The sequence below is a fragment of the Lipotes vexillifer genome, unplaced genomic scaffold, assembly GCF_000442215.2.
Source record: "Lipotes vexillifer unplaced genomic scaffold, Lipotes_vexillifer_v1.1 scaffold740, whole genome shotgun sequence".
Classification (NCBI taxonomy): Eukaryota; Metazoa; Chordata; class Mammalia; order Artiodactyla; family Lipotidae; genus Lipotes; species Lipotes vexillifer.
The window spans coordinates 375404-392877 of NW_006778610.1; the positions used below are offsets into that span (position 1 = coordinate 375404).

At 41.0% G+C, this 17474-nt stretch overlaps 1 protein-coding gene across 4 annotated transcripts in view; it reads right to left on the reverse strand.

Annotated features, from left to right (window-relative positions):
* Positions 1 to 17474, reverse strand: part of VCAN (versican) — a 114988-nt gene that overhangs the window by 96925 nt on the left and 589 nt on the right. For all 4 annotated transcript variants that reach the window (XM_007451706.1, XM_007451705.1, XM_007451704.1 and 1 more), the window contains exon 2: positions 5698 to 5773. In XM_007451706.1, the coding sequence (XP_007451768.1) occupies positions 5698 to 5767 (70 nt within the window). In that variant the 5' untranslated portion in view covers positions 5768 to 5773. The remainder of the gene's footprint in view (positions 1 to 5697; positions 5774 to 17474) is intronic.

Genomic DNA, 17474 nt, shown 5'->3' on the forward strand with positions numbered 1-17474 from the left:
GCACTGAAATTGAAACTGATTAAAAATCTTCCAGCAAACAAAAGCCCAGGACCAGATGGCTTCACAGGCAAATTCTATCGAACATTTAGAGAAGAGCTACCACCCAGCCTTCTCCAACTCTTTGAAAATATGGCACAGGAAGGAACACTCCCAAAGTCATTCTACAAGGCCACCATCACCCTGATACCAAAACCAGACAAAGATGTCCCAAAGAAAGAAAACCACAAATATCATTGATGAACATAGATGCAAAAATCCTCAACAAAATACTAGCAAACAGAATCCAACAACACATTAAAAGGTTCATAAACCATGATCAAGTGGGATTTATCCCAGTGATGCAAGGATTCTTCAAAATACGCAAATCAATCAATGTGATACACCATATTAACAAATTGAAGAAGAAAAACCATATGATCATCTCAATAGATGCAGAAAAAGCTTTTGCAAAATTCAACACCCATTTATGATAAAAACTCTCCAGAGAGTGGGCACAGAGGGAACCTACCTCAACATAATAAAGGCCATATACGACAAACCCACAGCAAACATCATTCTCAATGGTGAAAAACTGAAAGCATTTCCGCAATCCCTATCAAATTATCAATGGCATTTTTTACAGAACTAGAACAAAAAATCTTAAAATTTGTATGGAGACACAAAAGACCTCAAATAGCCAAAGCAGTCTTGAGGGAAAAAAACGGAGCTGGAGGAATCAGACTCCATGACCTCAGACTATACCACAAAGCTACAATAATCAAGACAATATGGTACTGGCACAACAACAGAAATATAGATCAATGGAGCAGCATAGAAAGCCCAGATATAAACCCATACACCTATGGTCAACTAATCTATGACAAAGGAGGCAGGGATATACAATGGAGAAAAGACAGCCTCTTCAGTAAGTGGTGCTGGGAAAACTGGTCAGCAACATGTAAAAGAATGAAATTAGAACACTCCCTAACACCATACACAAAAATAAACTCAAAGTGGATTAGAGATGTAAATGTAAGACCGGACACTGTTCAACTCTTAGAGGAAAACATAGGAAGAACACTCTTTGGCATAAATCTCAGCAAGATCTTTTTTGATCCCCCTCCTAGAGTAATGGAAATAAAAACAAAAATAAACAAATGGGATCTAATGAAACTTCAAAGCTTTTGCAAAGCAAAGGAAACCATAAACAAGATGAAAAGACAACCCTCTGAATGGGAGAAAATATTTGCAAACGAATCAATGGACAAAGGATTAATCTCCAAAATATATAAACAGCTCATGCAGCTCAATATTTAAAAGACAAAAAACACAATCAAAAAATGGGCAGAAGACCTACATAGACATTTCTCCAAAGAGGACATACAGATGGCCAAGAGACACATGAAAAGTTGCTCAACATCACTAATTATTAGAGAAATGCAAATCAAAACTACACTGAGGTATCACTTCACACCAGTTAGAATGGGCATCAACAGAAAATCTACAAACAACAAATGCTGGAGAGGGTATGGAGAAAAGGGAACCCTCTTGCACTGTTGGTGGGAATGTAAATTGCTACAGCCACTATGGAGAACAGTATGGAGGTTCCTTAAAAAACTAAAAATAGAATTACTATATGACCCAGCAATCCCACCACTAGGCATATACCCAGAGAAAACCATAATTCAAAAAGACACATGCACCCCAATGTTCATTGCTGCGCTATTTACAATAGCCAGGTCATGGAAGCAACCTAAATGCCCATCGATGTACGGATGGATAAAGAAAATGTGGTACATATATGCAATGGAATATTACTCAGCCATAAAAAGGAATGAAACTGGGTCATTTGTAGAGACATGGATGAATCTAGAGACTGTCATACAGAGTGAAGTAAGTCAGAAAGAGAAAAACAAATACCGTATATTAACGCATATATGTGGAATCTAGAAAAATGGTACAGATGAACCAGTTTTCAGGGCAGAAATGGAGACACAGATGTAGAGAACAAATGTATGGACACCAAGGGGGGAAAGCAGCGGTGGGTGGGGGTGGTGGTGTGATTAATTGGGAGATCGGGATTGACATGTATACACTGATGTGTATTAAATTGATGACTAATAAGAACCTGCTGTATAAAAAAATAAATAAAATAAAATTCAAAAAAAAATTGCTTCAAAAAAAATTCACTATTCTCACCAGATAGTTTGTGGTCTAAATGAATACAGTAAGGGAGAAATCTCTGAACAATGAATGATCAGTTATGTTTCATTCTCTGCCAATAAATTCTGCAGAGCAAGGATGATGCAAATTCTATCTACACGATTTGAACAAACACACACAGAGACCTTGGCCAAATAATTGTCAGAGTGAGTATAGGGGAATTTATCACCCTCTCAAGTATTAATGTCACTCTCTTGTTCATTCATTTACTAATAACTGTGCATGGCTGCATTTATTAATATTAGAGGAATATCCAAATAACTGGGTCAATGCTAGATAATCAATATAAAGGGTATTTTTAAAGCAAAGAGTTCTTCATGCATTAAAATAAATCCAGAAACCAATAGACAGAGTGTTCATTAGTTATTGACCTTTTGCGTGCGTAGACATAAACAGAGAAAACCTTAAGAGTACTTGTGTTGACTCAACTAGTTACTGCTCTGTGATTCACTATGAACTTGGCAAATCTGTTTCATATGGATCTTACATTTTCAATTTTTACCCCTCACATGAAAAAGTAAAAATTCTTCTGAAATTAGCCCCAAACTAATGACATCTCTTAACAGTGATTACAGATTTGCAAAGAACTTGATGCCTGGGATAAAGTACAATACAGTGGTTGAGAGCATGGACTGTGGAGCCAGACTGCCTGGGTTCACCTACAGGCTCAATCACTAAATTGATGTATGACCTTAGCTATGTCTCTAAATCTTTTGGTATTGCAGTTTCCTCATTTGCCAAATGGGGAGAATAAAAGCATCTGTCTCATCTGAGAGCTAAGATTAAAAAGGATTAACAAAGTAAAATACTTAGAACGAGGCGTAACGTAGAAATCACTCAATTCTGTTAGCTATTATTACTATTTTAAAATACCATCAAGGAGCTATACCATAAGTGTTTGTTTGTTTCCCTACTGTTTGTATGAGTTCTTTCTTTGTTTTAAGTGGAGGGTTAGTTGCCCTGTTCCTCAAGGTTCTCCCACTACTTTCTCTATAACTCCCTCCTATTACTTCCCACCCAAACCAACTCCTTTTCTCTATCTCCTTTCTATGTCTTCCCTCTTCACTGGATGCCGTTGTCCTTTCCTCTCTGTGACCTTCAACCTTTACTTCCTGAAAATGCTGAAAAGGACAGCTCCTGGGCTCTTGGACTGGTGGAGCCTAGACTCTGATGGCCATCCAGGTCATTCACTGTGGTATTCACACATTGTTTATTTATTCATTCACTTATTCACTCAACACATAAATTGATTAAGTCTAGCACTGTGTCCGGAACTCTGCTAGAAAATAAAAAACAGCTCTCTTGAAGCTACACTCCTCTTGGGAAGAAAAATGAAGCATAACTTATAGTGAGTGGTATGGGCTATAACAGATGTCACAGCACAGGGGACAATGGGAACATAGAGAAAGGGCTTTTAAATTGGCTGGAAAGGGGAATGAGAACCATGTCTGAAGTCAGCTCGTCCTTGATTCCTCTCTTGCCCTCACCACACCACATCCAATCCATTTGTTGGTCTGAATCCTCCATCTCCATGTTGGAGAGATGAGAATTCACTTCTCTCCAGCTCTTCTGCCACGCCCCATTTCACACACAGGTGACCACAATAACCTCCTAAATGATCTCCCTGCTGCCACTCCTGCTCTCCTACAATCAAATCTACATAGAATAGCAAAACATGGAACTTTGAAAACATTCATCAACTCATGTCTTTCACCTGCTGAAACCCTTCAGCACTTCCTTCAGTGCTTCCTGGAAATAAAATCTAGTCATTTGTAAAGCTACAATGCCCTATATAGATAAGAAACGTAACAGAGGTAAAGCTCACACACTCCTGGGACAACCTTGGTTTATCTCCCAGTTCTGCTACTTACTGATTGTGTGGCTTTGAGCAAGTCTCTTAGGTTCTCAGTTTCCTCTATGGATAATGAATGTTTCAATAAGCTAATGTTAAGCTGTTCTTGGCTCATAGGAAGCTCTTTTCTAAGTATTAGATATTGTTACTATTTATATGAACTGACCTCTGACTATCTCTCTGTCTGTATCTCCTACTTTCTTCTTGATCACTGCTCTCCAACTACAGTGAACTTTCTGTTGTTCAAACACACTACCTAACTTGGGCCAGATCTTAGCTGGCTGGCTTTTCCTCATCATTCTCACATCAGTTTAAGTATGACTTTCTCAAAGATGCCTTATCACCCCCCCTGCCCCCACCCTATGCCATTTCCTATGATATCATTCTGCTTTATATTCATCTATTCGGAAGTACTTGGATTGTTCGTTTACTTGTTTATCGCTTACCTCCTGTAACTAAGGAGATTAGGTTTAATGAAATCCAAGACAATGTATGACTCATCCACTGATATATCCCTGGAGACCCAGACTAACATGTAGCACATAGAATGTATTCAAACAATACTGTCAATGGATGGATAAATGAATGGATAGGTGGAAGGATGGATGGATGAATAGACGGAATGATACTTAAAGTATGAGTCTTAAGAATGAACTGAAGTGGAACTGTAGAGAACAAGAGAAGGGACTGTCAAGCAGAAGGAACTGCATGTAAAACAAGGGAATAAGAAGGTCTATGAATGGAATTGTAAATTCTTGCAGCGACTAGAAGCATAGAGTGAGTATGAGAAAGAAGTGGAAGCTGAGTCTGGAGAGACCCTTCATGGGAGCAGATCACTGAAACTCAGAACAGTATCTTTTTTCATAGACCAGAGTCCACAAATTTGGAATCACAGAACCCTCATTAGATGGATATATAATTTACAGCTAACGAAAACAGTGGATGTGTACTTATCCAGTTACTAGAAACGGGGTGAGGAGAAGAGAAGGGAAGGGAAGGAAAAAAGAAATGGAGGTGGGGGAAAAACTTGGCTATCAGCCCTCTCTCTATCTTCTTTACTTTTTTCAAACTCTATTCTCCTGAATGTTTAATAGTCTTTTTTTTTAATATAGAAAATTTTTGAGCAGTGTTGAAGAAAGCAGAACTTAAAAATATGCCCAGCCCCACATGTGAGCCTTTTTGCACAGTCTGAAAGTAATCTGGGAAGTTACTGAAAGCCCACTTGCTTCTTTAGCACTTGGTTCATTATCTTGTTATGATTGATTTATTTAAAACCACTGTTTTCAACCTAATACTATTTTAGCTAAAAGTGTTCAGCAATAAATAGATCAAAAATTCATCCTTTTTTTTTTTTTTGCGGTACGCGGGCCTCTCACTGTTGTGGCCTCTCCCATTGCGGAGCACAGGCTCCGGACGCGCAGGCTCAGCGGCCATGGCTCATGGGCCCAGCCAGTCCGTGGCATGTGGGATCTTCCCAGACCGGGGCACAAACCTGTGTCCCCTGCATCGGCAGGGGGACTCTCAACCACTGCGCCACCAGGGAAGCCCCATCCTTTATTTTAATGATTCCATAATCCCATTCCATGACCCAGTACTTCAATTTTTATTTCAATTAGTCCTAAAAAAATTGTTACCACACTCACCTTTCTGTAGTGCATGGGTTGCTATTAAGGTAGAGCACATCCATAAGATGCTCTTTATATTTATCAACATCTTGTCCTAGAAAGAAAAGAAGAAAAACACAAAGCAAATCATAAGCATTCAGGTTTGTGGGAGGCCATACATCACATTCTATTTGTGCATTATAGGAATAAGAGTACAAGAAGCAGCTCCTCTTGAATTGTAAAAACAGGAGGAGACTTGCAATAGGAGAAATTGTCCCAACACTTTAAATTATTAGTTTGACTCTCACCCAATGTGGTAGTTACCAAAATAATCCCAGAACCCAAACTGGGGACATATAACAATGTGGATGTGTGGGGCAACCACAACAGGGTAGGCTGTTGGAAGAACAATATAGACCACAGCCTAAGTAACTAGTGGCTAGGAGCTGGCACAAGGAGGGAGGGGCGACCACAAAATCTATTTAGAAACAGGAAGTTGGTCATAGATGGAGCAAGAGAAGATGGGGAAGCAATTGAGAGAGATGTTGAAAGAAAAGGATTCACATCAAATGTGAGGTAGGAGGAAACCTGTTGGTGGTTCATGCACATGGTATCAGAACAGAGAACAAGGATCTCAGCAGGCTTTTTAAAGCACAAACTCAATTTAGTTTCTAGGAGGCTGAGCAAACAAAATACATATATTATAAGAAGCTGTTAATTACAGAAAAGCCCAGTGCTTGCTATGAGTTTTAAAGCAGTTCCAACTGTCTGAAGGGTAAAAAATGAAAGAAAACACCCTGTACTGAGAGTCAAGAAACCCTGCCCTGGCTTTGCCATTAATTTATTGTGTGAAGACATTTAACAAATCTGGGTCTCAGCATGGTCCCTTCCAGCTCAAATATCTATGAAGCTATCATTATGAGGAGGATTGTTGGGGACCATCTAGAAATCAAAGAGCTAAGCTCAGAAGAACTGCAGAAGGCTATTTGATCTCCACAGTTATTCCCTTCTCAGTTACCTTTAGGACTGTTCTATAACAGCCATTGTTGATTGGCTATCCTGTAGCCATTCCTCTTTCTCTTTTCTAACAAAACTCTAATTCCATTCTAGTATCTACCCTCCTTCACACAGCCATATACTTTAGTGGAACCTGGGTCAAACCCCAGCCCAAGGGGATGATCCTGATTATTCTATGTCAATTACATTGGTCCCATTTCTTTTGCCAGTGACTGGTTTTGGAATGAGTATATGATGCAATTTTGGCCAATGAGATGTGAGAGGATCTTGCGTGAAGGCGTTGCTCCTGGGAAAGGTATATTCATTTTAAGAAGAGAAAAAAGGAAGTGATGGTTGATTTTCTTCACTGGACATTATCAAGATAGGATATACCTCGTGAAACTGTTGTATCTATCTTGCACCCATGAGTATATAAGATACCCTCTGGGATGAAGCTGAGAAAGAATCAGGAGAGGCAGGGCTGAAGTGCTCAGGCATTAGACCTACAGCCAACCATAACCTTGAACTTTCTTTATAGTAGATAATAAATTCCTTTATTATTTAAACCAATAAAATCAAGGATTTTTGTTGCTTGTCCCTGAAGGCATCCTAACTGACACATATTTGAGTTGGTGCCCTGCATAACTGCCTTAGAAAATATCTAAATTGTGTATGATTTAGAAAACCTAGATTAAAAAGAAGTAAATGCTATAAGAATGAATCCAAGTCCAATTTGGGCTCAAATTCAATTTCATAATTTATGACAGCTATACCTTTACTCTTGATATTCTTCCCTACCTGATTGCTTTATTTTATATATATTGAAATAAGTGGTAGAACCTTTCTTAAAAAAGTTATAAAATTCTAGATATGTCCTGAAGACCATTTTTTTTTTTACCTAATACATTATATGTCTTATATTTTCCATCAATAGGCCATTTGACAACTCACAATGAAAAGTATACAGTTGATAATCCTAAAGTAACCTTGATAATTAAGTTTATTTATCATATAATTACTGAGATATGCTAATAGATGTTGTTACACACTAACTGGGAAATTAGGTTTCTACATTTCTTTTTTATTAATAAGATACCACAGCAAGCAGGAAGTATATACCCATATCTCAATACTATAACAATATTTCAGGGAAAAATTAAGATATCAATTTCACATACCCTACAGTTTTCAACAAAATGAAATTTTAGATTGTATCATACAATGCTATTAAAGACAGTGTATTCCATGAGTACTAACTGAATCCAAATAAGAAACTTCTCTTTAATTGTGCTTACAAACAATAATTTCCTATTGTCCTTCAAGAAAAATTTTTCTTAATTTTTTTTCTTTTTTTCAGGAAACTTTTATAAGCTTAATGTTGAAAGTCTATTTCCAAAATAAAATTTAAAAAAATAATAATAATAAAAAGTCTATTTCCATTGTCAAATAGCCGTGAATTCAAGTTCCAAATCTTCAGCTTATACTCTGTGATTTTGGGTAAGTTACCAACTCTCTCATTTCCAGTAGCTATTTAATAGTGAAAAGCAGTACAATGAGAATTGATAAAAGAATGTATATAAAATATAGCTCAGTGATACACAGCATATTCAGTGCTCAATATTTATTATTAAAATTTCTAATTCAAGCTTTCTACCAGCGTACTCTTCCTGGTTTCATATCACTAGTAGTAAAAAGAAAAGTATTTAAAGCTCTTAGATTTGAAAATTATAACCTGGGTTACTACTATAGCTGTGTACAACTTCATGCTCACAGTAAATTGTCCTATAACTTATTTCTATGTGCTCTGAATCATTATTTAGAAACATGGGTTTTTTTTTGTTTTTTTGTTTTTTGCAGTACGCGGGCCTCTCACTGTTATGGCCTCTCCCCCGTTGCGGAGCACAGGCTCCGGACGCGCAGGCTCAGCGGCCAGGGCTCACGGGCCCAGCCGCTCCACAGCATGTGGGATCTTCCCGGACCGGGGCACGAACCCGTGTTCCCTGCATCGGCAGGTGGACTCTCAACCACTGCGCCACCAGGGAAGCCCTAGAAACATGTTTTATCTCCTATGTAGAAAAGTAGGCTTCTGGAAGGCAGAGCCGGTATCACATTCCGCTTACTAATTCCCACAATATTTCACCCACAGTGCCAGCTTCAGAGTAGACCCTTGAGGTAGGTTTGTTGACCGAATGTGTGACCAATGCCCCTATTTCCTATTCAGAAATACACTTTGAAGAGAAGTGTCAACAATCTCTTTAAACATGGGTGAGTGGGCCAATTAACACCTGAAATACATTTAATATTTACTGTGACTCAATAATATCTGATGTTTGTCAATATCTAGAGTGTTGGATCTTATAACAAAACCAGAGGGGAAGATGTAATCCTGGCCAGGAATGGGTCTTCTGCATCCTGATCTCCTGTCCAAGGCAGATACTCAAAAGTCTAACTCTTTGCACCATACTTCATCCTCATAAAAGTGGCTTTTTTTTGAGGGAGGGGAGGAAACAGTTCTTCATCTATATAACAAGTATACTTATCACTTGCTCAAGTAAGACTGTCACTAAGACAAGGCTAGGGAAGGAGCCAGTGCATTAAAAGTGCAAGGGAGAGATCAGTCATGTTTTAAATATATTTGCAAAAATATGTTTAAATAAGTTGCCAACATTTAAAAATTGGAGAGTTCACACTAAGTCCCAGATCTCTGACTTCTTTTGGAAAATCAGACCTAGCAGCTCAAGGTCCATATTCTAGCTGGCCAGACATTAGCACTAAGCAAGCAGCAGCCTCTGGCCTTGGCTCTGTGCACTCAAGCTTAGCACTGGCCCCGCTTGGCCTCTCATCCATTTCCCCTCCATATAACTCAAATGTCCAAAGTTCTGACCTCAGAACTATATTTCCATTGCCTCTTCCTTAGAGTCCAGGGATGTCATTCCATTTCTCTCATTTTTATAAGACTGTGTTCATGGTCATGGTTGTTAAAGCACACCATTTGCCTTCTTTGATTTTACTAAATGAGAAACTTTCTGGAGCTTCTTTGTTTTGAGCACCACTCCAACCCCCATCTCTATTCTTCTGCTCTTCTGTGTGTGGGTCTTGTAAGCATTATTTGTTAGTGATAACGAGTCTGTCTGCACAGAAAGACCTGGGAGATATAACAGTCAGTGCCTATATTTAGTCTTCTATTCCAGTGAAGTCAATGAGAAGAGGAAAAAGTCATTGAACAATCAAGTCACAGCTGACTGAAGCTGTTTAATTGCCTGGGAGACACAAGAGACAAGGTCAACAGGATTCCTATCCATAAGAGATGTCTGCAGAGGGGATAACGGTCAGGCCAGTGATGGGCTGCCTCAGAGAAAGAGAGAGCCAAGGTTCTAGTAAACAGATATTTAGCATTCTCCCTTGATCTTGGGGAAGCTCCACTGAGCAAAGGGTGACTTAAGGATGCAGACACAGTGGTTTGTCTTCTAGTTTTTGAATTAGGTACCCTAGACAACCAATTGTCCAGGATACCTCAGCCACAAAGTAGATAAAGAGCATTGTCTATCATGTTGCTACGGAGTGCTTTCTCAAAGGAGGAAACGCTGTAATGCAGAGAGAGATATCATGGTTTAAACATGAAGTGTCATGAATTTGCTTCACAGGAATAATGGCACCGTGTGGATATACCGCTAACATGTGACTGGATTCCTGCACCTGGACTTGGCTAGGCTTTTTCATGTCATTGCTCCTTAGCATTGCCCTGTTATCTGCCTGGTGAACCTGTTCCTCCTTGATCTACAACACACTGCACTCTCCATTCCCATTCTCATGCTCTATTTACATCATAGCACATCTCCCCATTGTATATGTATATTTGGGAATTGCCTTATCTCTGCCCTCCATGATATAAGCTCCAGGAATGTAGCCTTTGATGTTTTGTTCACTGCTGTATCCACAATGCCCAGGACACCCAGTAAATATTTGTTGAATGAATGAATATGCCCATTTTGTACATAATTGGGTGCATATTTTACACTATTTGGTACCTTACTTTCTTCACTTAAAACACAGTTTATCTCAGAGAATATTCTGAATCAGCTAATACAGTTGTGTCTGTGCCATTTTTAACAGCTGCATAGTTTTCCCCTAGATAAATGTAGCATCTTTTATTTTACCATTTCCTGTGATGAGCCTTTAAGGCGTTTCCAATTTTTTGCTATGAAATAATGCTGCAAAGGGCATCCTTGGCCATTTGTTTTGGGTGGCATTCATACCAATGTCTATATGACAATATCTAGAAGAGGAATTGCTGGGTCAAAATGTATATACAGTTAAAAAAATTTTTGATTTCACTTTCTAAAAAAGTGAAAGTGAAATCACTTTCTAAAAACGATGAACCTATTTACATATATGAGAGATCCAGTTTCCCCACAACTTGACCCAACACAAACTTTCACTAAACTATTTTTATCTTTATGGCTCTGACTGATGAAAAAATGGTGCAGAATATCATTGTTGTTTTAATTACTATTTCTTTAACTATGAATGAAACGGAGCAATTTTTAAGATGATTTTAAAACATTTATTTTTCTCTTTCTGCCAGCAGCCTGCATAAAACATTTGCCAATTTTTCTTTTTGATAGATTGTGGTTTAGTTATTGTAAAAGGTCCTGCCATATCAAAATAGTTGTTAGCTTTTTGTCTCTCATATGTTGCTAATATTTTCCAGATGTGTTATTTGTTTTCATGTAAATAATTTAATTGTTATTGGTCAGATTTATTAATCTTTTCTAGTATGGCTTCTGGGTTTTACATTTTCCTTAGCACGGGTTTCCCCTTTTCCTCAGCACGGATTTCCTTACCCTTAGCTTATTATTTTAAAAATCTTATAATTTCCTCTAGTTATTTTTTTAAATGTCATTCCCTACATTCATATTAGATCCATCTTAACTTTATTTTGGGATGAGAGATGGGGTAACTATTGACTTGTATTTTGAGTGAACCAATCCATTGTGCCCAATCCATTTATTGAATAATTCTTCATTTCCACTGAATATCCATGTTCGTTTGAGCCTGTTTCTGGACTCTGTCTTCTGTTCAACGAAACTAGACAATTCTTTTTCTATTTAAATTGAAGTATAGTGGATTTAAAATGTTGTGTCAGTTTCAGGTGCACAGCAGTGATTCAGATATATAGATATAGATATACAGGTATATAAATTCTTCTTTCAGATTCTTTTCCATTACAGTTTATTACAAGATATTGAATATAGTTCCTTGTGCTATACAGTAGGTCCTTGTTGTTCATTTTTTTAATATATTGTTGTGTGTATCTGTTAATCTCAAATTCCTAATTTATCCCTTTCCCCTTTTCCCCTTTGGTGACTCTAAATTTGTTTTCTATGTCTGTGAGTCTACTTCTGTTTTGTAAATAAGTTCATTTGTATTGTTTTTTTTAGATTCCACATACAAGTGTGAAATTAGACAATTCTTAAAACAGTATGTCCCTCTCTAACACATTTTGTAGGTTTAGTAGGAAATACATGATTTGGGTAATGCTATTATTATTAAGATCATAGATTTAGATCAATATGAGTCCCAGGGATATATCTTAACACCATTTATTTGTGGAGTTCTCATTTATCAAAGCCCTTTCACAGGTATTCACCCTTCTGATGTTTATAACTTCATATCCATTTAATAGATTTTTGACACCAAATGTCTAAAAGTTGTGTCTAACCTGGTTTTCTCAACTAGGAAATGCAACTCAAGCTTTCTGATTCTAAGCCTAGTGCTCCTTCCACTACACCACAGGTAATACCAGCACAGTAATTTAATAATAAAAACATTATAACATATATATGTGTTTATCATAGACTATATAATCTCATGTTTATAGACATAAACACCTCTTAAAATTCTTAAGAAGAATGATGTAGGATGTACACAGGAAAAAGGAAGGATGTATACAGAGAAAAAGGTAAACTTAAATGTAGATCTGCATTTACACCCTTTTAAAGATGATAGATCTATCCAGAGGCATATCAGGGAAACACAACAAATAAACAACATTACATAAAGATGCTTTGCACTGACCACTTAAATAGAACCACCCCTGGCACATTCAGTGATAAGAACACGGCAGTCAAATACCCTGGAAAACATATACATAATATAAATGTATATATAAGTAATTAACTACGTTTAGGCTACCAGAGGAAAACTGGCAAACGTTCACTAACTGAAGTGGAGCTTGGCCAAGACATCTCTACTTCTCCTTGTTCTGATTCCAAATCAGAGAGAGTATGGGCCTTGTGTTTTCTGAAAAGTACAGACCTATGCAACAATCAGCATGTTTTCTCATACCAGAGCCAGTAACCCCCAACAATGAGTATTTGTGAGTCCTAACTGGTTTCTCTAGGTGGGTGGTGGAATAATAGCCTACTACAGTCATTCATTCTCTTCCTCAAAAGAACCATGGGTCTGGAGAAGTTCTGTTCAGTCACAGGGCAATATCCCATTTAAAATACAGTATCTAGTGACGTTTGTCCATGAATAAAGTCAACAAAAATGTTTGAATCCCACTAGGCAAAAAGAGCTTAGTTATATGGCTGTTGGGTGACAGTGTTGGTTGATCTTTGTGCTCTCAAAGGCTCTGATGTTCAATTACTGACCAATCATTAACCACAAAGTATTTAAGAGTAATAATGTGAGGAAAGAAAGAACAATGACTATATCTTTAACATTAATCATATTCAGCCTTAAATTAACTTTTTAGGTCCTTTCCAAACAATTTACAAGGGTGCAGATATAGGTATCTTAGGATAGCACAGGTATTTCCTTCCAGTTTGTAGGCACAGGGAAAAAGAAGAAACCTATGTTTGTAAACATATATAAATCTAGGGGGATTCTTTTCAAACTTTAAATTTAAGTTAAAATTAAATTTAAATTCTTTTTAAACTTGAAATTAAAAGCAGGAAATACAATTTAGGGCTAACTTTATATATATATATTTTTATCTACTAAGGAAAACAAAGCGAAACTTTGAATTCTTACACAAATCTTTAGCAAACGTCTTGAATCTCCTCCCTCTTCCCACCACCCACAAGATGAAGGACCGTGGACTTCCTGCTGGAGCAAGTAATTGCTCAGACACTTTGGAATCCGTGGAACCCTTTGCAATTTAGTTGGGACAGGCACATACAATTGTAAAATCTTCCTTTTTTCACATAGAACTCAGAACCAGAAGTCAGCCTCCGAGACCTTCTTCTTGATATGCCCTCACATCCCAAGTTACATACTCCCCAAACTGGAACAGAATTTATCTCAGAAAACTAGTTGTTGCTTCCATTGACGCCTTCCTATTTTTATATTAGACTCAAAACATCCCATTTTAGGTCTTTAGAGGAATATTTTCACTGTAGGGTTGGCACAATTGCCAAGCAGTGTTTAAAAGAATTTAGGTCATAGCTTTTAGGAGTCAAAAAGGAAGGGAAAGGGGATCAATTAGATGTCAGAATTGGAGATGGAATAGATCATTAAAACTCTGTTCTTCCAAGATAAAGCGAAGAAGTAGGAGAGTCTAAAATGTAGCACTAAATGGCGGCATCAACTCTGGGCCGCATTCCCCCAAGTCACTAGCTCAGTCATTTCATAAATATGAGCTGAGCTCCCACTATGGGCCGGCCCCGAGCTAAAGCTCCTCATGCAAAGGGACCAGAGTTACACTCACAGCCCCTAAGGTTTGCGCTCATGGAATCTATCAGTCCTTTCAATGGCAACTGTTTGCCATGCTAGACGAACTCTTTAGGACGTATGGAAGGTGATTATCCTGTAATTGACTAAAAGTGATCTTTAAAGTCAATATATGGATCACAGGATAAACTCGTCTCATATTTCTGCCAAAAATGTTTGCTTGGAGTAAATCTTTACTTCTTTTCTGTCGCAAGGGGAAAACTCCTCCTACCACTCCCAAGAAGCAAGGCAAAAAAAAATTCAAATGGTTTTTTATTTAATAAGAGTGTTTAGCGCCGTCAGGATAGAAGTCTGGTCGGCTCCAGCAGCCTCCCGGATCCTAAGCTCTGGGTGCGCCGCCGCTCTGCTCTCCCCGCCCCGCCCCTGTCCCGCGGAAGGACTAAAGCCACGCCCCCACTGGCCTCTGGGCGGGGACCCAGGCGGCGCCCCGCCAGCCTCTGCGCTGAGCGACTGCCGTAGTGCAGCTGTCTCCGAGCCCAAGAAGTCACACCCGTCTCGGGCCGGGAGCTGAAGCCCCAGCCCACGTGGCGGCGGCTGATGAGCCCTGGCGCTGCGGGAAGCGCCCGGTGCGGTTCTTCTCTTCGCGCGGGCTGAGGAGTGGAGAGATGCCCCCCGCCCCAGCCTCTCTAAGGGGCTGGTTCCTCCGCCTTCCCTCCCAGCACGCCGCTTCAGTAGGATTTGTTATCGCTTTGGGGATTTAAACAATGGCTTAAAAGGAGTCGCGAAATATAGTCCAAAACCTTGAGAGGAACCCGGCCGGTCCGCTCCCGGCTGTTTGCGTGCTTGTTCCCCGTCTCTGTTCCTTTCTTCCCTTTCTCTCCACCGTCCCTTTCCTTCCCTTTTCTCCTTTTTCCTCCCGGCGCCCTCCTTCCAAATTTCCACGTTCGGCGAGTGTTGTGAAATTGAGGAAATTTAAATGTTGGATTAGGGTCCCTTCTTAGGCAATGGTCTGGGGCGGGGCCCTAGCTTTGGGTTCGAGTGGTCGTGGGCCTTAATAAAATTTCCAAAAGTAAGGCACTCTGTATGATCTTTCTTAAAGTGACATCCAAGATTGAGCGCCAAGCCCCCCGAAACCTGGATCCTCCCTTGGCCACGTGCGTTGCGTTAGTCCACCAAACTGCAGGCTTGGCCCAGAGTGCCGCGCATGTCCCAGCTGACTCGGGAGAAGGCGCTTCGGCCCTTAAAGACAAATCTCCTTCCTGGGCCCTCCAAACCCCTAGATTTACGTCGCAGATTCCGAAGTAGAAAACTAACAACTAAAGGGGGAAGCTAGGGTGCTCCATCCTTGAATACATGGCTGTGAAAGCGGCTCATTTGGTTTGGGGTGGCGGGGGGCTCGTTGTCCTCCACATGTGCTGCATTTCTCCATCAGGGGGCGCCCACACCCACCAAGAAACTCCCTATTCCTAGACATCTGGGTTCTGCAAGCTCGAAGCACAGCAAGTGGGGGTAGATCCGAAGGAGCGCACCGCCTCCCTCGCTCCTCCCTCCTTGCCAGCCTCCGCGGACAGAGGAGGCAGGGATTTCACACTAGCCATTCATTTGTCAGCCGTGGGGGGAGGGGACGCAGGAGCGAAAGAGACCAAGCAGAGGCTGGAAGAGGGGAAGAGAGGCAGAGAAGATGGAGACAGAGAGGGAGAGACAAAGATGAGAAACGGACACAGATAGCGAGACTGTCCTTCCGCCTGTGGGTGTGCGCACCGCGGGAGAGCTCTCCAGGCGCCCCGTAGATTTCTCTTGCCTCCCGTAGCATCTCCCGGGGACTTGCAAGACTTGCTACGGCGCAGCTGGATCCGAGAGCAAATAGTTTAAGCTATGACACTAGTTTTCTACCTCGCTCTCCGCTGCCTAACCCACTGACTGCTCCACGCCCAGTGAAACAGACAGTGAGCCTGGACAACCCTGATGCCCCCCAGTCCTCACGCACCAGGGATGTAGACCGGCGGCGCCCACGCCTCCGCAGGGAGGTGGGGCGCTCCAGCCGAGGGCGTCCCCCGGAGCTGCCGCCACTCGCTCTCCGCCGCCGCACTACCCGCCAGTAAAGTTGCTCAACTAGGGCCGCGGGCTGGGAGGGGGTGGGGAAATGGAAGGAAAAGGAGGACTGCAGTAGTCCGGGCGAGAGGGCTGGTCCTAGAGGCCCCAGATTCGGGTCCCTACGCCACCTTTGTCTGAAGAGCGATCTGAGCGCTGGTTGCTCGTTGAGACCAGAGCAAAAGCCTCCACTTCGCTCCTCAGGGTGAGATAAAATTCTTGCACATCCCTACTGGTTCGGGGCAAGCTTTTCCCGCCCTGGCGCCTCGCAGACCTCCGCGTCGCTCCAAACACCCCACCCCCATCCCCTGCTCCCTCCCGGCCGGCTCCGGCGCACCGCGCGTAGGACAAAAGAACCCAGGGGCACCGGAGAGAGCCTTGACAGCCCCCGCGTCGCCGAAGAGACGCGGACCGGGGACCCTGCACCTCCCCGACTGGACCTCGTCCCAGACCGCCCGCGGGCTGAGGGGGTCACGTCCGCGCAGGTCCCGGATCGCCCTGTCAGAAGCTGCTTGGGAACAGCTTTCCAGGAACGCCGGGCACTGACCGCACATCAGGGGCCGGGAACCAGGTGGCCTGCACCAAGGCGGCTTCGGGGACTTGTATGTGGGCAAGTCTCGGTGGTCCCCATTCAAACTTTTGCCTCGAGCAGGTTAAAAAAAAAAAAAAGGATCAAGGTGCCACGGCTCCCTCCTCTCTAGCTCAAGACCCCACGACGTTTCTAGGGGTTCTTTGCATTCCCTTCCCTCCCTTCCCCCAATTCCATTTGTCCTTCTACTCCCACCCCACCCCGGGCTTCTTTTGTCTGGATCTTTTTCAGCACCAAGGTCCCCCTGTATTCTTCTCTCCAAACATCCTTCTGAAAGTTACCTGCATTTTTTACAGTGCACATATTTTCTTAATTTCTCAGAGCTAGTTCTCTTAGCTTTAATTAAAGCCTTCTACCAATTACAACGTACTTCTTTTTTTCTAAACTCGATTTTTTTCCCTATAAGTTTCTCTTTTTCTTTTCTTTTCTTTTTCTCTCTTTTTTTTTTTTTTTTTTTTTTTGG